At 41.2% G+C, this 26258-nt stretch overlaps 2 protein-coding genes across 5 annotated transcripts; both read right to left on the bottom strand.

The window, feature by feature from the left end:
• Positions 1–1054: 1054 nt before the first annotated feature.
• LOC131213347 (uncharacterized) lies at positions 1055–2705 on the bottom strand. Its single transcript, XM_058207374.1, has 4 exons — positions 2419–2705; positions 2129–2338; positions 1299–2054; positions 1055–1226 (listed from the first exon to the last, which is right to left on the bottom strand). Exons 1-4 carry the CDS (start codon positions 2703–2705, stop codon positions 1055–1057), a joined length of 1425 nt encoding a protein of 474 aa, XP_058063357.1.
• Positions 2706–6128: 3423 nt separating this feature from the next.
• On the bottom strand, positions 6129–26213 carry LOC131213939 (acetylcholine receptor subunit alpha-like). 4 transcript variants are annotated; one of them, XM_058208175.1, is made up of 12 exons: positions 26001–26213; positions 25552–25596; positions 25296–25405; positions 22566–22746; positions 10104–10219; positions 9840–10008; positions 9635–9771; positions 9144–9232; positions 9006–9060; positions 7392–7511; positions 6418–6664; positions 6129–6320 (listed from the first exon to the last, which is right to left on the bottom strand). In XM_058208175.1, the coding sequence occupies exons 1-12, from the start codon at positions 26211–26213 to the stop codon at positions 6129–6131; spliced, it is 1674 nt and encodes a 557-aa protein (XP_058064158.1). The 4 variants fall into 4 exon arrangements, with proteins under 4 accessions (XP_058064158.1, XP_058064156.1, XP_058064159.1 ...); XM_058208173.1 differs by having other exon boundaries at positions 9111–9232; positions 26001–26204; XM_058208176.1 differs by lacking the exon at positions 22566–22746 and adding an exon at positions 18239–18419 and having other exon boundaries at positions 26001–26204.
• Positions 26214–26258: the final 45 nt, after the last annotated feature.

Here is a 26258-nt window from a genome sequence, read left to right as displayed (position 1 = left end):
AAGATGAACCAAAACACGTCAAACAAAGCCAGCTGCCAAAAATTAACTGAACATTCAAAGTGACCGAAATTGCACGGCATAATTGAGGGACAAGAGTAGCAACCTAGCGTCACAAAAAATTGAAAATCGAATATACGTGGGCCGCGTAAATTCAAAAGTCAGAACCAAAGGCAAATCCTTGCTAAAGAATTCCGTGTGGTCTAAATCAAATGGTTGGTTGCACTGTACTTTCCATTTTGGTTCGGAAGTTTCTGTTGCGATGCTACGATACTGCACCTTTTTTCAGTTTTTCTCGCAGACATACAGGATAGCTTCCTGATTTATCGTATTAGTTACCTATTTATTTATTTACTTACTTACTTACTTACTTACTTACTTACTTACTTACTTACTTACTTACTTACTTACTTACTTACTTACTTACTTACTTACCAGGTCAAAACAACATTTTGAAATAGACAAAAATCCGTGAATTGAAGTTCGAATTGTTGGAGTGTTCCCCGTACCAACAAGATTTGGCCCCTAGCGACTTCTATCTGTTTTCAGACCCAGATAAAACATGCGTGAAAAGCGTTTTTCATCAAATGATGACGTCATAACAGCTGCGGAAGCGTATTTTAAAGTCGTTCCAGTTTCTTCGCTTCCGGCAAGGAATTCTAAAATTGGAGTCTCGTAGGATCAAGTACATTGATGTTCAGGGAGGCTTATCGGCCATACGAACTTATTGAACATCCTAGTATTTCATAAAAGAACAATTGTGAAATTTTGTGAGTAATGTCATCTATTCTAAAACCTTACACACCTTACAATATACGAAGAACGGTCGAAGCTGCCCCAAGGTGTAGGCCTTTCGGAAACCAAGAGAAAAATGCGTTGGGAGGAAATTGGGATTTTATAAAACGGTACCCATCAGGTTATTCTCAGTGTTAGTAATAAGCTTATGATTAACATTCCATCACCCAACATCGGCACTCCGACTTTGATTTTATTCCGAACGATGGTGCCCGTTTAGATGTAGCCGGTTGAAGTCTAGCAGTCCTGCCACAGCCACCGTCTACTGGCCACCGTTCGTGGGGTGCGGGCAACGATAGAGCTTACGGCAGTTGTCGTTACCCAGTCCGGCCAGGGTGGCGATCAGGCAGCTCATGATGACGTTGGACGAGGCTGGGCGCTCGCTAGGGAACGCCGTCAACTGTCCGTCCCCAGCCTTCCAACAAACGGCCAAGCTGCGGGAACAGTGGAGCATAGAAGGGAAGCGTTAGGGAAGTTAGAGTGGGTAGGCTCTCGTTGGGCCGCACCTCCACACCGGTATCCAGTAGAACTTGATCGTCTTGACCGTGCGAGCGAAGCGGTTGACGGAGCAAAGGCTCCGCTCCAGACACTGGTCGCCGGTCCGCATGACGTCGACCGAGTCGAGCGCTTGGGCTGCGATCCGGTTGAGCTCGTGAACCCCGGCCGCCGAGCTGAGGCCCTGGCCCGGCACCAGGTGCCGGGCGGCGCGATGCCGGACCTCCCCTTCGTCGACGTCCACCTCGACCGGCACCTGCGTCGGCAGGATCATCATGCCGGTTTCGGGTTTCGTCATCGTGATGCACATGATCACCTGCAGGATGAACATGCCGAACGACAGGAACGCCAGCGTGGTGAGCGCTATATCGAACAGGTCCTTCAGCCCGACCGAACCCGCCGGCTTGCGGAGGGATTTGTGGTCGAGCTCGAGCGCCGGCGGATGGCCGGCGTAGTAGTAGTCCCCGCGGTCGCCCCGACCATAGCCGGAAGCAGCTTCACCCTGGAGTAGCTCCCGCCGGTACGGATGGTCCGGGAGGACGGGGTAGTACGGGTTGCTGGCGACGGGCGCCGGCTGGACTGCGTAGCCCGTGATGACACCCTCGTCGAACTCGAGCTCCTGCTCCGGCTCCCCCGGTCCTGCTCCTGCCACCTCACCGACTCTGGTGGTGCCGTGAGCCACCCGCTGCTGGTAGCCATGTCCGATTGCCTCCGGGTTCGCCGCCGCCGACAAGTAGTTCTGGTTGATGTCGTCTAGCGTGGCCGTTCTGGAAAGTTTAGTTCGATGAAACTGAGGCAAGGCTGCCGAGGAATTTCCCCCCCGATATCTCAGCTTCCCTACTTCGTCAACCACTCGCGATAGCCGGCCGAACCCTGGTCGTAGAGCATCGAGTTGTCCGTCATCATCGCAGCCAGCGTAGCGTTACCGTTCGAGTGGGCGCTGCTCATGCGCTTCGATAGCTGTGCCGTCGACGACTTCCCGACCGGATACGCTTCGGCGAGAATGCGCTTGGCCAGGTACCCGTTGCAGCGATACAAATTGATCATGTTGCTGCGAACCGAAAGAACACACAAAAAACCGTCGAATTTAGTTTGAACCTAGCTGCCAACTGTATTTTGGCCGTGTATTACCGATGGAACCGCATCGTCCAGAGGGCACGCGAGTAGCTAGCATCCAGCACCGGGTCTAGCTCGGTGCCATTCGCAGCTGAATCACTCTCCATTCGACCCTCGACTTCTCCGGCAGCCTGGGGATCACCGTCCAGCATCAGGTACGACACGGGCATCAGGTGCTCGCTCAGAATGCCTTCCACGTCCACCAGCAACCCTAGATCGTCGGCCAAAGCCGGCCGACGACCTGCTGCAGTAACCAGCACCAACACTACCCGGAGCAGCACCACCGCAGAATGGTTGGCCATATTTGCACCAACCGACGGTTCGACCAAGACTGTTCGTCGCAGAAACGGTGGGACCGACGGGACCAGCTGCCAGGCCAGGCCAGACCTACATCGGCAGCGGACCATGCGGACTGTGTGGCGTGCAAATCTCTGATCTCGGATTCTAGGTGACAGAGGAGGCGCGGAGGAGGCCCAATCAAGTCCGTACAGACCATTGCACCGGAAAAAAGAAACTACAACTCGCTTCGGTTTTCGTAATAAGATATTTCTTGTTTATTGTATTTACTATCCATTGCGTTGGTTGTTCCGGTTTTATTAGACTCGTTACAATGTTCGTGCATTTGTGTTCGCCGGTGAACATGTAAGTTAACACTCTGTTACAGTGTTTGTTTTTGTTGTTTCTTTGTCGTTTGTTTTGTATATTACCCATATGTACGCATATGACATTTACTGGTTTTACTCTTTTGCATCGTTCGCATTTAAGAACTAAGTAAAAGTTTACTGACTTCAATATGTTAACCATCTTTGCATCATCGCTACTACATCTTAATAGGTTACATCCGACGAAATAAGGGGTTGGGCGCTCAATGCTGGCCCAAAAAAAAATGGAAAAAACCAAGAAACACCTCTCCCAGACAATATGCAACTACACGTAGAGCACACGGTATAGTAGAGCTCGCACTAGAACAGTTTCGTAGGTTTCGTAGTAGTTCAACACCGCACGGCTACTTGATAACTCAGCAGAACTCCAGTGGACCGCTTACGGTCAACTTGGGGAAGCTGTTTTAGAATAACGTGTTCGTATATCCATAAACTTTGTTAAAACCGATATAAAAACAACATTAAAAGACATCGTAAGAAAACGGGTAGTTTGGCTCTCTGTCTGTCGCCCGCTGTTTGGAACGTTACTGCACTCTGCTCTGCTCTAAAACTACGCCAACTTCACTTGTGTGCGTCCCCGGACGCACAAGGTGTTTTTTGATGCTGTAATACAAAACTCTAGCAATTTACTTTTACATTCGTTTATTCGGTTTTTCTTTTACGTTGTGCGCGCCGGTGGATAGGGAAGGGAGAGGGCGGGAGAAGAAATGTTCTGCAGAGCGGGGACTGTTATTAGTTCATGGTTTGTCAAGTTTGCTTTTCCGGCTCCGGCGTGTTCAAAGTCGTCGTCGCTTTATTTCGTTTACGTTTTTCTTTTTTTTAAACTCTAAGACTTTTCGCTAAACAACAATTTCTTCGTACGAGTTTATTTCTTCATATATTTTGTTTTCATTTTTAGCAGCTGGCAGTTGTTTGTTATTCAATCTATGTCTTGCTTGTATTTGGTTTAACCGAAATAAACGTTTGTTTGTTTCGCTGTTCACTTGGTTGCGTTCAGCGTTCCACAATGACCCAACGTACGGCTTCTTTCCGCTTACCGTTCATCCGTTAAAACGTTTCATACGAAATCATCCGGGATCTGTGTGGTGAGTATAAGTGGTAAAATAAACCGACTAATAAATCTTTACAAGGAGGCCATCCCTACACTCGTGGTAATTGAGCAAGTTTGGTTTTTTTGTTTCTTATATGTGTTTTTTTTTTGCGATTCAAGGCCATCTTTCTGTTCATTTATTCCCCTCCCCCACCTCACATCTCATATTTCAAAATGATACTGTTTACTTGTTTCTTGTTTGCTACTTTCATTTTGATCTTAGGTTACACGACTTATGCTCATCCTAAATACACCGATACTGACACGCTATCGAATCGAAAACCAAAACATACATACGTTCTACTCGAAGTAGAGAATATTCTTTTCGTTTACCATTGACTACTAGACTTTTCACTGTTCAACGATGCTGAGGTTAAAATAAAAATATAATTTTAGAAAAATCGTACAAAAAATCGAATCTCCTAAAACAAGATGTTTGAGTCAAAAAAAACCTAGCCCGACGTACATACTTTTCACTATTAAGAGACTCCTCGAATTATATACAAAATGCGTTCCAAAATGCTACGTGACCAACGTGGTACGAGAAGAAGAAATGCTGCGCAGACAGTACGCACCATGATGCTACCATGATGATGTGTTTTTTTTTCTTTTGCTTTAACGTAAAATGAGTAGCTGTCGAAACCAAACGGTAAAAACCGGATGCACTGCACTGTCGCACGACCGCACCCCCTACGGTCGGTCTATCATTGATCCGTTGTCCGTTGTTTGCCACTCTCTGGTAGTAGCTCTGGTTTAGTAAGAACAATATATCATCTTTTCATCCTTCGCACTCCATTTTGTTTGTTTCTTTTCCTCAGTTGTCTGCCCCTCCCCCGCGCCGATGTTATACTATACTCCGTGTTGCTGTTTTGTTTCCTCGTTATTCAAATTTGGTGTGGAATTCGTTTAACTTTCCTGTTTTTTAGTTTCGATATTTTTATAGTTGTTTTTTTTTTCTTTTGTTTTGGTTTTTACATTCACCACCACCCGTTTACAAGTTTATTCTCGGGTTTTGCCTAACCATCTAGCGTTTTGAATATTTTGGTTTTTGTGTTTTTCTTTGGTAAAAAAAATAGTAAATTACACTTTCCCTTTTGCACTTTGCAATATTTTGTAGACATAAAAATTCTACTTGGTTTAAGCCTTACATCTTAAATGTTAACTCTTGAATTTATTATCTAGCTCTATAATACTGGGTGTACGCCTGCCGCCACGCGGTATGTATATGTATGCAAATAGAGAGGTGTGTGTGTATGTATATACTTTGTCATGTTTATTAGTTTTTTGTTGTTCTTTTTTTCTCTTTTGTTAATAAGCTTTCATATATGTTGTGTTCATGCTGTTCTTGTTGCTCCATTGTTTTGTGCAATTCAAAACTGTTTACAACACACACACATGTACACACGATCGTCACGTATGAAACTGTATGGGTTCGTATGTCAATACACACACACACACACGCACGCACGCAGACACAGTTGAGCATGCATAACGGGAACAGAACGGAAACGGGAGAACAAACTGAAGTAGTACCTCGGGGCCTAGCGGCTCGGCCCTGTTATGAGGCACTTGTAAGTAAAGTAGAAGTGATCGAGCAAGTGGCACGGCATAAATTAATGTTGCTCCACATCGTTCCACTTCAGGTGGAACCAAGGTCATCAACAGAGAGGAACAGAATTTGCTGGGAAGGAACAGTTTTAGTGCGAACTGCATGAGCAACGCGTGAGATACCAGATCTCCGGCCGCACGATCGCCTTGGGTAGAGCGGGCTGGCCCAGGTCCAGGTCCAGGCCCGGCAGCCCCGACGGACGAGTAGCCACGGCCTAACAAATCTGGCGACCCGTGAACAGGAGCCGATCGTAGAGCAAAAGGCAGGCGCTCAGTCCCATCGCGCAGACGCATACGCACGGTACGACCAGCAGACTGAAGGTGAAGCCGAAGCCCGCGAGCGGTGGCAGTGTAGCGGTCGTACGCTATTGTGGAGGGCAGCGGACAACGGTCGAAGTGGCCAGCTCATCGAACGTCTTGTCGATCGGTATCCGGTCGTCGTACAGGGTCGGCGCCTGCAGGATGATCCCGGCCGTGCCGGCCAGCACCGCCAGCGTGAAGATCCACAGAAACAGCCGGTCCAGCACCATGGCCACGTACTTCCAATCTTCCTTAACCTGCGCGCGACAGACAGACAGACGCACCCGGGGGGGTCAGCTGCAGGACCAACAGAACGCCTCCCCTAGAACGCCGCCGTCGCCTCCGACTACTCACCTTGGTCGAGTCCTCCAGCATCTTCGTGTGCTCGGCGATGAACCGCACGCAGAAGCAGCTCCGGTGCCCTTCGGTGGAGCAGACACTGTGCGAGAAGGCCGGCTGCTTGAAGGCGGGGCTCTTCAGCCCCGACGGGACGGCCGTGTCAGCGGCCGTCGACATGGACAGCTCCTCCGACTCGGAGTGCGGCAGCTGGATCGGCCCGTGGATCTGACAGCTTCCGCCGAACGGCCCGGTGCCGGACAGACTATGCAATTGAAAATGAACTCTGTAAGTTGCGACGGTTTGTTGTCAAGGTAGACCGCAGCGGGGAGGCAGGGGGGGGGCGGGCCCCAGTCATGGCGGGGTTGAGGTGCATGTTAACATGGTGGGAGAACGTCGTGTGAACGGGGACAACGAGGGAGTAAAGTGTTAGTTTTTGTTTTTTTAATCGCCACCAAAGCAATCCATACAGCGGGTTCGGGCGCAGTGTGTTTGTTTGTTTGCAATTGATTTGATATTGTGTTTTTAACAACATTGAACATGTGTTGAAAGAAAGAAATGCACAAATGAGCGATGAGTTGTGTATGGTTTTGTTTAATTTTATGTATCCACGATCACAGTTAAGCACAGAAAAAAAAAAGGAAAATACGTTATGATCACAAAACGTAAAATTGAACGGTTGAAGCAAATGTTGAAAATAGTATCGAAAACAACGAAATAGAAAGAAACAGTGGAGGTAAACATGGAAAATATGTCATATGAAGATGAATTAAAAAAATGACAGAAAGAAACAAAGCAAAGAAAAGTGGTAATGAGTGTGTATTTTCACGAACGATGAATAATGGGAAGGTGTACCAAAAGAGATCAAAGATATAGACATAGAGAGAAATGAGAGAGAAGGAGAGAGAAAGAGAGAGAGAGAGAGAGAGAAAGAGAGAGAAAGAGAGAGAACAAGAAAAAATGAGAGTTAAACATTAGTCTATCATAAATACCTTGACGGAGACAGGCCTTCTTTAGACGGTGTCCTACTAGCAAAACGAGCTACGCGATTTAACGTAGTAGATGAGTAATAAGGATAAAAGCAAGCGTGTAGGTCTTTGGATAGCATTTTTCTACAACAAGCAGGTAATTCCGAATAGAGAGAGAGAGAAAGAGAGAGAGAGAGAGAGAGAGAGAGAGAGCAAAAACGTAGAGAAGAAAGAACGAGAAGAGAAAAGAAACTTGAGTAGAGTAATGAGGTGGTTAGTCACCCATTGGTTCAAGGTAGCACAGTTGTGTTGCACAGGCGATAACGATGGGTTTTGGGGGCGCGACATCGTGCGTATGCGTTTGGGTCGCGCATTCGATAGGCTTAAAGTTTAACATTCTTTCGATTTCGGTATTACATAACGCTATTAGGCAAACCCTCAACTCCGACGGAGAGCTCATGTTCCTATATGTGTGTGGGTGTGTAATTAAATGCACGATAAAGGTAAATGTATTATAAAATAGGCACTAAACACATCAACACATAAGGCCTTGCGGAGAGTAGTATGTAATTGCTGTTGCCAATTTCACGGGGGTTTATTTAGTGAAGTCAGCACTTGATCCGGATGAGCTTTCTCTGCTTGGTTCATTATCTGCATGTACTGCTCAATGTAAACCCAGTCGTTACTTCAATGCTACAGGTCTGTAGCAATAGTTAGTGGTAAGGTAAGCTGATCAATTTCGCAAGATGCTGCAAAAAAAACATCACCAGATCCGGAAGGGGCATCTTCCTTCCGAAATGGCTCACGTACCAATCGTCGACATCAATCGAGCGTGCTTGGTGTCCGAACCGACAGAGAGGTCTTCGGACCGGTAATTGAAATCTTTACGTTTAACTTTAACATCATAGTTATTCAAAAGGGATAGAAAATTCAAATATTATGTTACTGATTAAATGTTGGTATAGGATGCCTGTTAGTTACGAATAGAATAAACAAATAATGCCTATTACCTTCTATTTGCTTGAACAGACACGCAAAAAATAGCACCGAGCAGTGCAATCAGCAACACTGTGCAGGAGCTTTACTCCTATGCAATTTTTTTTTACATCATATTATATGAAGCCCTTCATACCAATAGCGCGCGACGGACGGATGGATAAAACCGTCTACTAGAAAAATAATGTTGTTTTTACGCTAAACGCTATGTTAGTAATAATACGGAGAATCTAGAGGTAATAGACAAGCATTTATGCGATAAGTATTCGAAACGACAGCCATAGATAGGTAGAACAAAGATAGAGAGAAAAAATCGTTGAGAAAGAAAAAGAATGAAATAGAGAAAGAAAGACGCTATAGGTGGCGTCCTAGTGAAAGAGAAAAAAGATATGGGTAGCTTCATCCCGTCCCACTCTAGAATACCTCTCTTCACACCTTTTCACCCCTTCGCCGGAACGATTCGCCGGCCCTGCATTGTACAAAAGCATCGACAAATAGACAGACAAACAGAGTAAGGCAAACAAAGGCCCGTGAAATGCACTAAAGCGGAACCGAAAACGACAGAGATACAGAGAACTCAAACTGGGACTGGAACTGAACCGAGCAAGAGATTGAGCACGGCAAACCTTTGGGCGCACTTACCTGTGGTTCTCAATGTACGGTGGACGCTTCATGAAGAGAAAACGAGGTAAAAAATCTGCAAAGAATTAAGGAAGGAAGTGCTAAGAATATCGGATCAGACCATACCGATCACCGACCATGCCTGTGGCCGAAACTTGCCTATAAAAAACGTCTTTACCCACGGTGCCATTCGGTGTGTCTGCGGAGACCGGAAGTGCACATTTAACACCACAACCGTGACGCATATACTGGAGAGAAAAACGGGGAAACGAAATGATTACTATCCATGACAAGTTGGTCACATTGGTCGAGCTTCTTCACGAGAACTGTTGAATAACTGCACTCTGTTTCTCTGGCCAGACGGCACTGGCCGTTCAGGGTAATTGTAATAAAATGTAGTTATGCATCAATAGAGGAACCGACCATTTAGATAGTTATTGATTAAAGTTTGGATTTCCCAAAAAGAATTGAATTTAATATTATTCACTTTGGAGTATATTATTCATGACATTGGCACTCTACTACTACTTATTCTGCTTCATGACCGGCAAAAACCGCATAGTGATTTTGGCCTACATCAGAGTCAGTGTTGCTATTCTGCTGCTTTCTGCAACAATGTGGTTTCTACGGTCCCCTCTGCGCGAACTTACCTAATGGAGACGAGTATCATTGCAAATATCAGATATTTCCCCAGCAAAGGCACAACTAGCGACGTTGGCGGAATGATTTCGACTACCAGCAGGAAGAACACGTGGAGACTAATCAGAATCGATATCGAGAGCGTAACCTAGAACGGTAGGCAACGGTTAGCGAAAGAAGGTGGTGTGCTAGGTAACTCAACTGTCACTCGCTCACCTTTTCTCCACTGTCCGACGGTAGGTAGAACGTCAGCACGGTCAGGAACGAGATGCCCATGCACGGAATGATAATGTTGACGGTATAGAAAAGCGTCTTGCGTCGCATCGTGATGTTGAACGTGATGTCAAGGTACGGTTCGTCGCAGCAGGTGTAGAACTTTTCATTCCTGTCCAATGCCGGGAAACGAAGATTCCAACGAAGGTGTACACGTTTACTACTAGAGCCCACTGCTATGGATTGGTCGCTCGGTCGATACATTACCTCACTGCCGGCACCTCCAAGATGTCCCACTCGACGGACATGTAAAACTCGGACAGATCGACACCGACGTCCACGATGTTGCTACCAGATTTTTCATCCATGTGCCGCAGGTCGACCTGGGTGTCGGGCGATTGGGCCGTTTCGTTTGCGTTATTTTTGTTTGCGTTTTTACGCAGTTCAGTGGAACCGAATCGGTATGCGTGTGTTTTATACCGTATTTGCAAAACACATAAACGATTTGTTTGTTTTCGTTTTTGAGTTCGTTTTTTTTTGCGGAAGAAGGTCACGTCGAAAAAGAGGCGAAAAAGTAATGCATCGTTAAAGTTGTTTTGTAAGTATTTAGCATATTCATGTCGGGGTATTTCTGGTGCTGATGGTGTGTAGGAATGTTGGATATGTATATGAATGATTTTTTTTTTTCATGTGTGGTCTTTGCATTGGTATCAGTGAATCACGGCTAAGAGTAACATAAGGATGGGTGCTGGTGGAGTTATGACAGTTTGAAAAGGGGTGGGGGTAGGGTGGTGGGGATTGGGGGTACTGGAAGATGTTGTATATTTGATTTATATGGTTTGAACAAGTAGAGTAAATTCGGAGGAAGAAACACAAGGGACGGGGGTACGGGTGACTCGTTCAATAATGAAATACAAGACCAAAGCAAAGAAAAGAAATCGAAATCAAGAAAGTGTGGTAGACAATCCGTACAGTAAACACAAACAAACACCCAATCCTGGATACCACTACCGGAGCGAAGTGCTAAGACAGGCCGAACATGCTGGATGAACTAGCAAGCGAAAACTACCCACTACCGGAGCGCAGCTGAAGTAGTTGCAGAAGAACTAACGACATAAAATGAGATTTAAAGACATGTCGAACCCGTGCAGTTTGTGTCACACTACACCACAGCGCAATGAATTTCCGTCAACATGAACAATGCACAGAAGAAAAAAATGGCAAATTAGAAAGAAATCCAAAATAGAAATAAACGAAAGACAAACTCCCCAAGTTTGTGAACCAAACCCCAAAATTGTTGAATTAAAAGTAGAAATATTAAATATTAAACACAAAGAAGGGAAGTGATAAAGAAAAGAAGTGGAATTGATAAAGTTTCGCTTGGAAGGAAACAAAACAAAAAAAAATAGAGAAAAAGGAAAACATTCAAACGGCAAACACGGCACGAAAGCTAAACACGTGCATGAACATCGACAAAGGCAGGACAGGTGACATGATAACTCTATCTAGAAAAGCCTGGCTTGGCATGCTCTCGATGCAGGCACGCATTCTGCGCATTCGCTTCGTTGTCGATGGCAGAGGCCGGCGAAGAAATGATGAAGAAATTCCAAGTACCAAGCGTAAGGTTGTGGGAGTTTCGGGAGATTCGGACGGTGGAATACGGGAGTGAAGGAGCACATGTCTGCGGAGGTGCGAGTCCTGGGTGAACACTATCGGAATCGGCTACCGTTTTAATGTGTGTTGCGATGCGAATTGATGAGATGCGAGTGCACATCGCGAGCCATGGGGAAAGGTGTGCTTCCGGTAATGTCTTAAGGATACACTACAGGGGCTGATGGGTTTGATCTACGCCGAGCCGAACGAATGAAACAACATTACTTCATCAACCATACTATCAATGTTCATTGTTCGGTAGCTGCTAAAACTGATCGGAATCAGCTACTACCTGGACGTTATGCTAGGTGAGTCTACAAAGCCGAGAGTTGAGTCGAGAGTTGGCTATGCGAAACGGTGGTGCGAATGTTAGGTAACCAAAAGTGGGAATGGAATGATTCACGGTCGTGGTGGTAGGACCGATAAAATGAAACGAAAACACTGGTAGTGACTGGTGATACTGGTGAGCAATGAGGTAAGATGATGTCGTTTGTAACATAACCACTGAGGTGCAAAACAGAAACAAAAAAACGGTTTGAAGATGAACAATTCATATTAATTTTCATAGGATTTAGTGTTCGCGTTAGCGTTGACGTTCAGTTCGCCGACGGATTTTTGTTTGTTTTTGACCCGTTACGCCATTACGTAAATGTACCTGTTTTTTAAACGAATATTGAGTATTTGTTGTTAAGGCAACCGGTTCATCGGTTGCATCGATGGTTTAAATCTTTTCACGCAAAGGCGCGCATTTTAACACCGTTCGTTGTGAACGATGGTAGATGGATTTTATGTGGAGTACATTTTATTGCTTTTTTTATCAACTATTCTGTTTAGCATTTTGATTTAATTTGCTACCCGACGGCAGCTGCTTTAGTTTTGATGAGTTGTCCAGCGCATAGAAACGAATGCCAAGAGGAGAGAAACCTTGAAACAAACCATAATACAAAAACAACAACCAGAAAAAAACGCACGCCAGATACAAGAGCACATGTATATGTTTCGAAACAAACGCTACGAGAGCAAATGGCTCGAGAGGAAACGTAAAAATCATAAACGATGGTCGCTCAATTCCGTAGCTGAATGCCGCTTGAATGTAACAGAGAGAATGAGAATGCTTCCTAGCCGAGGCGAGGCGTCACAGATGCATTTGCATTTTTTTTTTGGTCACTCTATTGTTAGGGATGCTTTGCTTTGGCAACAACGGAACGGAGGTACGGGAAAAAAAGTTACACTAAGAAACGCGCGTACGTGTGAAGTTTACGTCCTCGAAACTATGCTTGCAAACTCGTTACATTGTAGCAACTGCACACAGGTGGTAATAATGGAAAATCACAGTTAAAAGTATGCTATGGGTCGCCAATGAAAAGAAACCGTAAGCTTACATGCACAGGCACATAACAGAGGTCATCATCGCCATTTTCTCGCACGCACAAAACATGGTTTTTGGGCTATCGCTTCACAGATGCGTCGTAAAGTTTTTAGTTCTAGTTTCGGTCCGCCACCGTTCGGCTCGAGTCTCGGGCCCCCGAACAACATCTACTGTAATGAGAACATCAACAACATTGAACCAACAGAAGAGCTGGAGAAGATTGAAAGAAAAGTTTGGGCAAAGTAATGTATTTTGTTTTTTGTTTTCCTTCTTTGGCAGCAGGATTGCTGTGCCATGCCACGAAAATCGAGTAGACAGTCGAGTAGCTAGGTTAATCTAACAAGCCACCTCCGATCATAAGACACCGGCACGAAGACCGCGAGTGTGTTCGAAAATGATTCAGAGAGAACGCTGAGAAAGCCGTGGTAAAGTGTTAGAGAGAAGGCAACGTGAAAGTAAAAAAAAATAGAGAGATAGTGAGAGACAAAAAGATAGAGAGATAGAGAGAATGTTTCGAGCGACTGTTTTGGATGAATGAGGAGACGAGAAACGCGTCTGAAACCGGTAAGCTTGATACAGATTGTTGTATCAAGCACACACAACGGAATACAAAATTGATTCCGGCTATGAAAGAAAGCCAGACACCCACAGACGAAAAATAGTATGAAAATCAAAATACAAATGGAAGGTTACATAGGACGATTTAAGGGGTTCAGTGGTTTAATAGGGGCATGCTCGTAAAATCCGCAGCGGTGTTCTAGTATCACCCAAAGAAGAAAACACACCCGTAAAGTAATGAGTTGAAAAATCTGCATAGAACAAAAGTTCAAAAGTTGGACAAATCCATTTGATCGCGCTTCGCAGATAAAATTCAGCGTAAAGCGCTGTAGAAATAAAAACTCTGCCAAAGAGTAATGTGAAAATGAAGGGAAGATAAGAAAACGCCCAAAATCAGTCAATTGCGCTTGAGGTAACGCAAAAGTAGAGCGAGAAAAAAACGATTGAACGATTGAAAAGATGAACGAACACATATAACCTTAAGTGACGCTTAAGAAATCAAATCTAACTTAATACTACATATTTTGAAACCGTTTTCAGTCTAAGGTGTATCGACGGGTGCAAAGAACGTGTGCATCCGTACGCATCGATCCCGGCAATGGTGTCGATCGTTCGATTGGTTTCAATCATAAAAAGCATAACCTACGTGTGAACAGTTTATTTATGGAAGGTTAATTTTTCAAAGAACGCAACCCTTATGGTAAGCTACGAACGAACTACTTTTTCTCCGCGCCCTCTGGTGACGCAAAAGTCAGCGAAAACAGAAAAGCATGTCACGGAGAACTGGTGCTGTCAACATTTATCTTTTATAACTATATTTTTCTAAATCTGCAAAAGTTCACTATTTGTGTGCAATCGCGTTTAAAGTTTCCGGTGTCATCGCAAAGTGGCAAGAAGAAAGTGTACATGGAACTAACAAAACCGCGCAAGAATAGAAGAAAAAGTTTGTGTATGTATGAAAGAGCTGCAGAGAAAGAATATACTGTGATAGAGCAAAATAATGGAGAATAACATAATGAAAACAATGAAAGAAATGGACAATTTTAAAGTGCAGATAAAAGAAAGGTTTGAGGTTTTGAATATTTTTTTTTCTTCCCTTTTTTAGTACTCCAAAGGAGACTCGTATTTTGAGCTAAGCCGGCAACCGGTATAGGGTAGGCAACCTAATGCTCTAGCACCGGAGTACATTGCCCTATTTCCCCAAACAACGAACCCCCTTAAGCAAGCTTCTTCTTTGGCCCTCTGCCATGATCAGCGATTCTTTGGCTTGTCCGGAAAATACAACCACCGAGCGGTCTTGGCCTGCAACAATCAGACATTGTCAATCTTTGTTACTTACTATAACGTTGTGTTTTGCCCCGCTGTCACGCCGGTCTAAGGAAATCGAACCCATGGGCCGCTGCATGAGAACGACGAGCGTTATCTACTTTATCCACGGGAGGCTCTTGCATCGCTAGCGATCCACCACCTCAAACGGGTCTACCACGTGTCCCCTGTGTCCTTCTGGACAACGTAAGAAGACAATACGGGCGCTAGTTCATCGTCCGCCAGGTTCATGACATGACCAACCCATCGGAGCCTAGCGAGACGTACACAGTAAGGTAGTAAGGTCATCGTACAGTCTCTCTCATTTGTCTCTCAAAACTTCATTATTTTAATTCCACAGATATGACGCGGACAAATTATGATTGGTTGTAAACAGTAAACATCGACAATGATATAGCTTTTGGACACATTTTTAAAACAGCTTGTTCTGGGCGATAGAAAGTGTAAAGTGTGGAAAGTGTAAATTGGCGACAAAAATGGTGGGGTGTCATTTGAAGGAAGTGGTCCATCACAAGGTGCTGCCTTTTGGCCTAACGATTACTTCCAAATTTCGATGGTACATAGCCATTTTTCATGAATTTACGGGTTACGAAATGTAGACACTAATTAAGAGTAAACACAAACCTAACGAAATTTATTTTTAGAATAAAACAAACCTGATTGAAAAAGCACAAATACTTCGTACGTGTTGTTCAATTATCCTGCATAGCTATCCCTGTATGCTTTTTTGTTCTATTATTTGTGAACTCTCGTTTACCTTCAGTACCAAAATCATGGTGCGGAGAAGATTTTATATTTCAAACACGGGTTCACATGGTGGAATAAGTTTGGTTCGATCGGTCTTTCTTTTCTTTACAGGCTTCCCATCTAACGTCGAGTAGAGAGTATATCTAATATATGATACGTAATACCAAATGATAAGTCACAGTGGGATAGAAACAATATGCAGTTTTACACAAGACAGGACTGGCAAAGGGGAAATTTTCTTTCCCAAGCGTGATGGCTACAATTTATCTCACTATGAATAAAATCAGCTTTAAGATAAAATATGTATATTGATTATGATGATTTTACGTTTATATGCTTTTCTAATGTTCTCATGCAAAGCATTGAAGAACAAAAACTACGCCCATCCGGCCGTCAATCACATAAGAAACCATTCGAACTGGTTGGTTAGTTTTTGAATTTGCCAGTCCCTGTCCAAGAGCGATGAGCAAAACAAGATATTTGTATTTGATACTTAGTATATTACGCACTATTATTATCATGTCTGTCCATGGCATCAACGCATGCAGACCATTTCTATCAAACATCGTAAATTTGGTTGCAGTAAAATTTAGTTTCGCATTACACTGTTTACTTTAAGTCGAACAAATGCTCTTACTCTGTCCTTTAACGGTAAGATTAAAGCAAATGTGGAGATACTTTTAGCATTATTTAGTTTCGTTTTTTGAACTTTTGAAAATTAAATTAAATCATTGAATTTTTATTAAATAAATATATGGCTGGTGATAAAAAACAATCACATAGTAAAACGAAATATATAATGGATACAATTAGGAAACTTCGCAAATGTGGAACATACTCGAAACAACACAAAAAAGAAACCATTCAACATAAATATCTTGCAAATACATAGAAAACGGATATATCGGTACCAATGATTGTTCGCCATATTGAAATAAGTTACGAAAACATTTTGTGAATAGTTTATGATCCCCTGTTTAGCAATAATTGTTGTTTGTTGTTAGTTTAGCTCCTCGATACCTCATATATTTCGTTTCGGTTTAAACATTAAATTACAGCAATTATTTGGAATTGTAAATCGTTTCAATATATAATGTTACATAGTGTTCTATTCTTGTTTGTTTGAAATAAACAAATACTAGTCATAAAATTATAATTGTATACCGGCTAGGGAGATGTCTGTCAGCTAGTTTTGGTAAGTCCTACAGTATGCTGCAGTGCTGTAAATAATAAAAAATTACTATAATTATTTGCTAGGGATGCATTATCAAACGTTCATTACGTTACGTTCAGTTCAGTAACGTCAGGACAGTTGCGACAGATGAAATAAACAAGTTGCATCGTTCGTGCTATAACGGAAATATTAATAACACAATTTAACTCAGTAGTCGAGGCCTAATACAATAAGAATATACGTACTAAACAATCATGTCCATTGTGTTAACATATTTTCTAGCATACGCGTTTGAATAAAGGCATAACCTTTCCGCACTTTGCTTACATTCGATTTAAATATCTTATTTTATTTCTGTTCATTAGTTAGCGGCAGCTTTTTATTACTAAATAAATGATGTAGCTGAAAAACACCAAAAAGTCTTTTTATCAAAAACGAAACCGAAGTCATAACAAATTTACAATCACAGCAATAGCAGATATTATATGATGCGTAACCGTACTTTTAATAAAAAATATAGCATTAAACAGTACGTCATAGCAACTGTTTCTTCACCTTTTTTGTTCACTCCCATGTCAAAGCAGTATGGGATATGCTAGAACATGTGAACGAAGGACATCCGTATACGTAGTTACAAATGCTCTATATAAAGCTACACACGAACGCTATATTGGATCTATGCAAAAGTAAGTGTAAATGCGTTCAGTTGAATACCATAACTTAACAAGAAACCATTGCCAGGACATTATGTTTCAACATAACGAAGCTGTATGCGGTACAAAACAAGAAAACATCAAAAATTATTTGAAATCAAATTATAAATTTCCTCGCATATATAAGACAATTATGAATCAAATAACATAAAAGATAATATTGAAAAAAAAACCTGTTAACTTGAGTACATGGAATTGTAAACCAAAAACAATTTCTAAACAGAACGCTAGGCACGTCACAAACAAGAGACAACAACAAAACACTTTCCGTTGCGCTGTTGCTGCTAAGAAAATGCTTGACTCAGTCCAAAATAGGTGCACGGTAAGGGATGCATCAACTTATACGCGAGTTAAAGTTGAAGTTTCAAATTAGGATGAAGTAGTACAAAGAGTACGCAAGACAAAGAGAAAAAACTAAAATCTAAAACTAATGAATATACTTGAAACTGAAACTGAATTTTACGCCTTGTCCATCAAACACGCGATAAAAATAAACTGAACTATTCACGTACAACTATGTAAACATTCGAAGGTTTTCTTCCGTATGTCATAACTCGGAAATAAATGGAAAATATTGTATATCGATAAGAAGAAATACAGGATGTGTAATCCTAATGTAAAAGAATACCAGATACTAAACCAATCAAACAGTAAGTGAACAAAAGTGTAAACTCGAGGAGACGAGGATTGGACATCGATAAGTAGATACTTTGAAAGGTAAACAAAACAAAATCTAGATAAAGGAGGAGGAATATTGCTATAATTTTTTTATTCTTTGGTGGATTTTTTTTGTTTTCGTTGTGGTAGGTAATTGAGTTTTGTTTTAAGATGGAGAGAAATAGAATGAAAAATTTTCTTGCACCTTAAACCCGTCATAGGTCCAGCTGCCCAATTTCAAAACACATGTCTGTACATCGTAAGGGAAATATTCAACATCGATCGAACAGGACGATTTGTAAACGGCTGGTGGTTGCCAAATGACCATACCATTATTATAAACGGTTGCTTTGGTCATTAGGGTTACTTCATAATGACCATCAGCACTGTGGAAAGAAGAGAAACGCATAACACTGTTTAAACCTGCTTTGGTGGAGAGTTGAACGTAAGAATGAGTAGATTTAAACAGAAATAACAAAACGAGAGAGAGAGAAAAAACAGAACGAAGTAATAATAATGAAGGTTTAACATACAAATTAACAGATTTACAGAGAAATAATATGAAGTAGTATGAAGTACCATATGAAGTGGTGTCAGTTGGCTTGAACAGATAAGAAAACGAAAAGAAGAGAGAATGTAAACCAAAAAATTAAAAGTTAATAGACATGTATAAATATTTAGACAAAAAATGTATTTAATTCTTTTATCCATTATCAAATATTTCCAATAAAAGCAGTATATCTGATAATAAATTTTCGTTCATAATAACAACATCGTCTATACTTTTAACTCTTTAAGCTCCCATTTCCCACCTAGGTTTCATATAAGCTGGTTAACTAATATAACAATTACCCCTATATTTGTTCGGTTTTTTGTAGACTTTATTGCGTTATTTAATGTGCATCGTTCGCCATTTCTATTTTATAGCATTTCTGACCTACTAATAGCTAAGTTTATGTAATGGAATTTAACAAAGATTAACGTTTTTGCTTAGGTTTGAAGGTTATTATTTAGGAGGTTGCTTTAGGAGGTTTCTTTAAGTACATTAAGGAATTGTTTTGAATCACAAGGTTGAATTTGTACTGTTTTGCAGGGTTATATCCCCTGTAATAAATACATTTTCGATAACATTTTCAAAGCAAAGTCTTGTGATGTCAGTGGCTTGTTATTTGAAAAGAAAAAAATGCGTAAATGATCATTGTGATTTTTCTCGTACAGCGAAGAACTTCACTAAACAATGTAAAGGGGTATCCATCGATTCCGTCCACTTTGTTTACATCCATTAAGAATATGATGAAAATAATGTACAAAGCGATTGAAAATTCAAAAATTCTCAAAGGTTCATAGAATAATGGCTGCAAATGTAAGAAAAGTATCGATGTAAACTAGAAATTAACTTTATAAAAAAGTAAAATGACATAAGATGAAAGGCCCTGTCATTACTGGTCAAAAGTCTCGTGTGTCAGAGCAAGGGACAACAATGAAGTATAAGACTCAATGTATCCAAAGTAATTCGAAGATTCGTTGGAAAATTAACACACCATGTATCGAATGTGTGAGCAAGAAAGATACAGAGTGAGGGAAGGAGAGAAGGAAAATATTGTGTAATTGAGATAAAGAATAAACATGAAGATAGAAACAAGAAAAGTAAAGGAGAAAGAGAAAAAGGAAATTGATTAAAAGACAACGGCGAAAAGGCAAAGAGAGAGAGAGAGAGAGAGAGAGAGAGAGAGAGAGAGAGAGAAAGAGAGATAATGGTAGACAAAGCGAGAGAGTGGCGAGAAGCAGTCGACGTATGGGGAGCATTTTTCTAGAAAAAGGTATAATGTGAATACTCAGAAATTCGAAAAGAACACATAGTAAGTGACATCGTATCATATGTTTTGCTTACAATGTTATACATGGATGCCTTTATATATAGACAAAGACAGTTGTACTTATTGCTTCCAATATGATAATAAATCACTAAATCAATGTCAAAAACTGTATACTGTGAAATTTAGTCTTTGCTAAGTGAACACATTTCATTTTCACTTTACCATAGGCATTGGATGTGGATGGGACATTGTTTCTGATAGATAAATTTTGTTGTGGTGAATTGTTGTATGTTATTTATAAGAGGTATGCTTCACGTTATAAGAAAAGGTTAATCTTGAAGCATCTAGTGTCTTTTGTTTAGGCATTTTGTATACCTTTTGTTGAACTTTTTATGTTCAAAATTAGAATGTTTACAAATCATACAACGAGATATGGTTGAATGTTAGAGGTAAAAAAGGTACATATCAAAGGACATTGGCCTGTTCATCAATCGTCATGTGAAAAAAGAAATGCTAACAATGATGAGATACAATACGCATCCTATACGCACGCTTTACTGTACGAGCTTGGATAATGTATAAGCAAACGAACATGAACTGACCATTTAAATTACTTGTGTGCGAAGTTTGCAAATTGTTTTAGTAGCTTTTACAAAATAAACAAACGGTGCGATTAGATGCTTCTTTCATCTTCGTACTGAAAGCTTTGCTGCTATGAGTACGAAACTCATATCCCGGAGCATTATACAAAAAGATAAAATAATAAACAGAATAAATAGATAATTTGAGCACAGCGATATAAAAAAATACAAAACAATGAAAATATAATATATAATAAAGATAAACAAGAAAACAATATAGTATTAAAACCTTACCTAAACAGAAAGCTTACAACCCCTAAAGAAAGTGAACCAACAAAAAAGGGACCCATTAAAATGATAGAAACCGAACGACAATATCAAATGCAATGTATTTTCATATATAATGAAGGGCAACGCAGTGTACCAGCGCGCAGTGGTATGTACTAAGATGCCATATAGAAACCTGTGTGGTTAGCTGTTTACGGAGCTAAGAAAGCTTTTGTTATTCTGAATTACCCAGATGAAATCTTATTTTCAGGGAAAAACCAAAACAGGTATTGTAAACAAAGCAAAGGTAGCCACTGTATTTGTCGAACTTTAAAGGGGTGTGTTACTCACTATTTGTTTGTGCATCTCAACAATGGAACGTCAAGTAATCGCACTTATAATACAGAATGTTCTGTATCAATCATAAGATACCAAATATCTTATATTTGATACAGAACACAATCAAACATGTTTAATTATTCCCAGAGATGAGCTATCACAAAACTGTCGTTAGTTATATTTGAAACCGATAAGGCTTTTATATGTTTAACCAAAAAAAATTTTTAAGAACTTAAAGGAGCATAAATTGTACCCAGTGTAGTGAAATGTACCGAAGGCATAATGAACATATTTGATAAAAAGTTGAATGAATTATTGCAGACATTGAAGGGTTGTTATGTAATCGTAAAAATGGCTCATTGATAAACGGATGTGAAATGGGAAAGGTGACAATCTGGTCGCCTGCCTGCGTACGATCGAACAAATTATTTCAACGGTTTACCGATCTTGTACATGGGAAATGCTTGAGTATTTCCATGAGTTGTTTTTCTGGTAGTGGTTGTTTTTGCAATTATTATTGCTGGCTTTGTTCCTTTGAATATTCGATTGTCTTATGCTTATGCTCTTGCTGGTTGGAATTTTAATCTTTACGAGCTTTTTTGTTAGTTGTCCTCGTTTTCTCATCTTTCCATTTGATTGGGTTTCCATATTCGTTTTGTTTCTTTGGTGAAATTAGCGGCCGAGTCGCTTTTATTATGTTCCGGCGTCCTGGGGTAACCGATGATTCGGAGAAATTTTGGTTGAATTTGATAAATGAATTAAAACAAAACAATAAACATAAACAAGGCGAGAGAGGGAGAGAGAGCGAAAGAGATTCAGAGGAACAATTACGATAAATACATTTTGCTGATGAACTGATGGTTTGGCTTGCTATACATCGTGTTGGTTTTTGATTGGGTTGTTTAACTATTTACAGCTTTTTATATTATTTCCGTGTGCTTAAAAAGCGTAGGACTCTTTGGAGTAGTAGAGAGTGGGAAGGAGGTATTATGAAAAAAGTTTCTTGAAGTGTGGATCAATGAAGAGGATTGTACCGACGGAAAATCAACTAAAATGCAACGAACGCAACAAGAAACGTTATCGATACGCATTCTAAAAGAGAAAACTTACCAAAACCGAATCAACAAAAAGCCATTCAAAACATAAATCAGAGAAAACAAAACAAAAGGTTTCGACATTCGAAAGACAAAAACCTATCGGAAATAGTGACAAACGAAACATGGACAAGGGATCCGGAGCATTGAGTGGTAGGTACGCTATCGATAATCATTTAAGATTTTCTAAAAGTCTGCTCGGTGGACGAACAAAGCAAAATCAGCTACAGCAAATGGACAACTAATAGACACATAAGAAGGACTTGGCAACGAAAAATGAAAAATAATTTTAAAAGAATCGAAAAAATTGGAGAGAGAAAGGGAGAGCAAGAAAGAGAGATAGTGGTTATTTTATGTGTGAGTTTTTGTGGTTATTTACTATTGCTTATTTTCAGAGTTAAAAAAACCAACGGATGAACATCATAGAAACCTACCTTAAAACCATCATATGTCCAACTTCCAAATTTCAATACGCATGTTTGTTCATCAAATGGAAAATATTCTACGTCAATTTCACATGATGATTTATAAATGGCAGGAGGTTTCCATTCAACCAAACCTTCGGAGTATATGGTTGCTTTTGTTGCTAACGTCACCTCGAAATTGCCGTCGGCACTGGGACATTTAAAAACGGGGTTTATAGTTATCATGAACCGTGAAAGGCTTTTTGTGTTTGTTGGTAATTAAATTGGGTAACAAATTGTAAAAGGGCCATACGTGCTGCATAAATTACGTTCGTAACGTGGATAAGAACAAGCTGGTTTCGATTTGCGTTTGTCAATCTGCGCTTACTAGTTCCTCTGGAGTCGAATAGTTTAAACGCTTCAAAATGCGCAATGATGCGTGAAATCTTTTTGTGATTTATTGCTCGCTTATCCAGGTTCGAATGCGGTAGGTTTATGTAAGTGCTTTTTATGTTGAACACGTATTAATAAACTGTTATCGTCCCAATGGGCGTCTACTCAGGTACGTCAAGATGTGTTCAATGTTCGTGGCTTGTGTTCCTCTAATTTAGAAAACGTTCCTCCAAACGTCGAAACGTAATGTTTTATCTTGTTTGCAAACTGTTGCAAGTTTTTGGTTGAGATTTAGTATATAAGCAGTTACGGGGAGATTTGAATCGTGGTTTACTCAAATTTCAGATTATTTTACTTTTGATTCATCGATCAATTCCTTACAACGACCAACGGCTTCATGCAGTTGATTGCAGTTCCGTTGATGCTTTGGGATGCTAACGGTAGTCAGGTTAATAAAACGGTATCCCAGAGAAAGGGCATCCACATTTCTCATTTATCTATTATGGTGGACAATGTGGAAACACACAAAGTGCACCCAGGAGACTTCGATAACGACATAAAAACTTCGTCCGGAAAAAAAACTTTAGGCCTACCGCAAAGCTCTGACCTTTTGTTTTATTTTTTAAACAAAAAAACCAAAAAACCGTACAAAATACCCTACGTCTATCCAAGGTCACTGAATAATACAACAATCATCACTTTTTACAACATCGGTGCCGAAATGAAAATAAATGTATAAATATAGGGTGGTGAATCGCATGGTTCTACAGGTCTACAAACTTCGAATAATCATCGATTTTATTCAAAACTTTAAACACCGTTTTATACGCTTCTGTTCCATGTATGTAAATGATACTACAAAATCTTACAGCTCATTATAATACCATCAAAAACCATTAATTTAAAATACAGTCAACCAACGGGGTTTCAGTAAATGTTCTTGGTTACCAACCAAGACTATAACTGAAACAAAACAATCACAAAACATGAGGTCGTTAATTATGACCACCAGAGCCTTCAATTAAAGTGCCGAATGTTGTTGAAACGCGCCTGAATTTTTGAGTAGGACTAACAAAAGAGAAAAAAAAACAATTATGAGGCCTTCGTCAAAGTTGCTTGCGATTGCGTTGTTCGTGCACTGGTATTCAATTTTAAATTAAGCATTTCAAACAATTCTTGTTCAGAATGTATTTCTGAGATATCTGAGGAGAGACAGTTCACCATTAGAAAAACGAACAACAGAGGCATCGTGTTCCGTGTGCCAATAGAAACCAAAGGATGCTAATACAAATGAAGTTACACTCGATAGTACGCTGGGTGTATCGTTTTCAAATATTCTACTTCATTGAGTCTGAATCTTGCAACATATTGATGACCATATTCGCATCTGGTCAAAGGTTTTTTTATTTGCGTTTGCTGCTTTTTCGCACATGGTTTCCACCAACGGACATTGCAACTGCACTGTTTGGCAATTGCTTTTTTTACGGAATGTTCCTTCGACATTCCTTCGACAAAACTAGTAACGTTCTATGAATCTTACGGTTTACTAACGCAAATTTGCTAAACCAGTTCGATGCGACAGTTTAGTGAGCAAGTAAATAAACCGCGTTCACTTTGTACGTTTGCTATGTTTTTGTTATTTGTCTTTTTTGTAAACATCCACGATCTGTCAATTAGAAAAGTTTCATTTGCATTCCTTTTGTCTCACACCACCTCTGTGTGTGTGGGTGTGTGTGTGTGTGGATGCTTTCACGAATAACTCATTCTCATGAATGCCACATAGCTGAAGAAAACCGGCGATCAGATACGGGTAGGGTGAATCAAACACACGCACACACACGCGCGCAGCCATACGCATACTGAGTGAAAAAAGGGGGAAAAAAGAAAACAATGCCCAGTCCCAGTTCCAACATTCATCCACGGCACACACACGCACACGCACGGTGGGGTGGGGCGAACAGGGACCGAGTGAACGCAGAAACGGGGGGCGGGGGCGGGTGAAAAAACGTTGCACTCACAGTAATTGCAGTGGTGAAAGCAATAGTAAGCAATACTAGTAGTTGTAGGTACATGTAGTCGGTTTAGTAAATGGTAGCAGCGGTGGTTTTTAACAGTTTCAATAATGTGGAATGAGCGTAAGGTATATAAGAAAAAACGTTACAGTTGGCCAAAAACGATACACGCAGTCTACGTGGGTTTCTTCTTTGGTCTTTAGAGACAGTAGACAGAGAGAGAGAGAGAGAGAGAGTTGTTTAATAGTTGTTTAAAATTTCGCGTGTAAAATGTCCTGTTTTTCATTTTCCTTTTATGTTTTGATTTGAATCATTAGTAATGCCTTCTGCTACCGCACCGCTACCACATACTTACTTGTTGTACAGCACTATATCCGGCCGCCAGATGTGGTCGGACGGTACGTGCAGCATCTGGACGCCACCGTACTCCTTCGGCTCCCAGCGCAGTTTGTAGTCGTACCAGGACTGAATGGACAGTGTGGACCAGAATTAGCATAAACACGCGTGGTTATCTAGGTATGTTACTGACAGTTTTATCCAGCGAAGGTACTGCCACTAGGCTAGCATAAATGTGGATGTTAAACTAATCTAAAAACATTTTTTTCACGTACCTGCTCTACCCAGAGATTGGTGGTCATGATTTGATTTTTCAGGTTCTACAAAAGTGACAAATGGAAAACAGGAGCCCGAATTAGGAATGAATACAGAGACCAGTACACACAGAGAGAAAGCATTCGGTTGAGCTTAGTGAGAACCCAAATTTAATGTCAAATGGAGACGCCTGGTCGTTGGTAATTTTTTTCCATGGAGACGCCAAGTTATCCAGTGCTAAAGTTTAAGGATCGTCAAAATACCAGGTACTTGGTCCCTGTTGCCCGTGTGATAAAGCTTAAGGATAATCGTCAGCAGTCCTTAGCGCACAGGATAAGGGCCAAGACCGAGAGGCATGGCAACAAGCTCGTTCGTTGGTCTCTACATTCAAACAAGCCACCTACTTCGCGTCAACGGCTAGGCGCCTCCATTGGAGTGGTCTATTCGATGATGCTCGGGGTCGACTTACCACATCGATTAGCTGCGACAGCTTGAGCTTAATGCAGACGCGCAGCACATCCGAGGTGTTGACCACCGGTCGCACCAGTTTGTTGTAGTTGCTCAGCAGATCGTCGTAGAGCCGCTTCGCGTCGGGATTGCCGGCGACGGCACCGTGCACCACCAGCGCCGACAGCAGCCAGGCCCGCAGCGTTTCGCCCGTGGTCGGTGTCATCGTCTTCATCGTGCTGTTGGTGGTCGGTTTCTGTTTCTGCCTCTCACTGCTACA

This window comes from Anopheles bellator, chromosome X, assembly GCF_943735745.2.
Source record: "Anopheles bellator chromosome X, idAnoBellAS_SP24_06.2, whole genome shotgun sequence".
NCBI classification, from domain to species: Eukaryota; Metazoa; Arthropoda; class Insecta; order Diptera; family Culicidae; genus Anopheles; species Anopheles bellator.
Note: the sequence above shows the minus strand (reverse complement) of the source record. Positions and strands in the feature narration are given on the sequence as shown.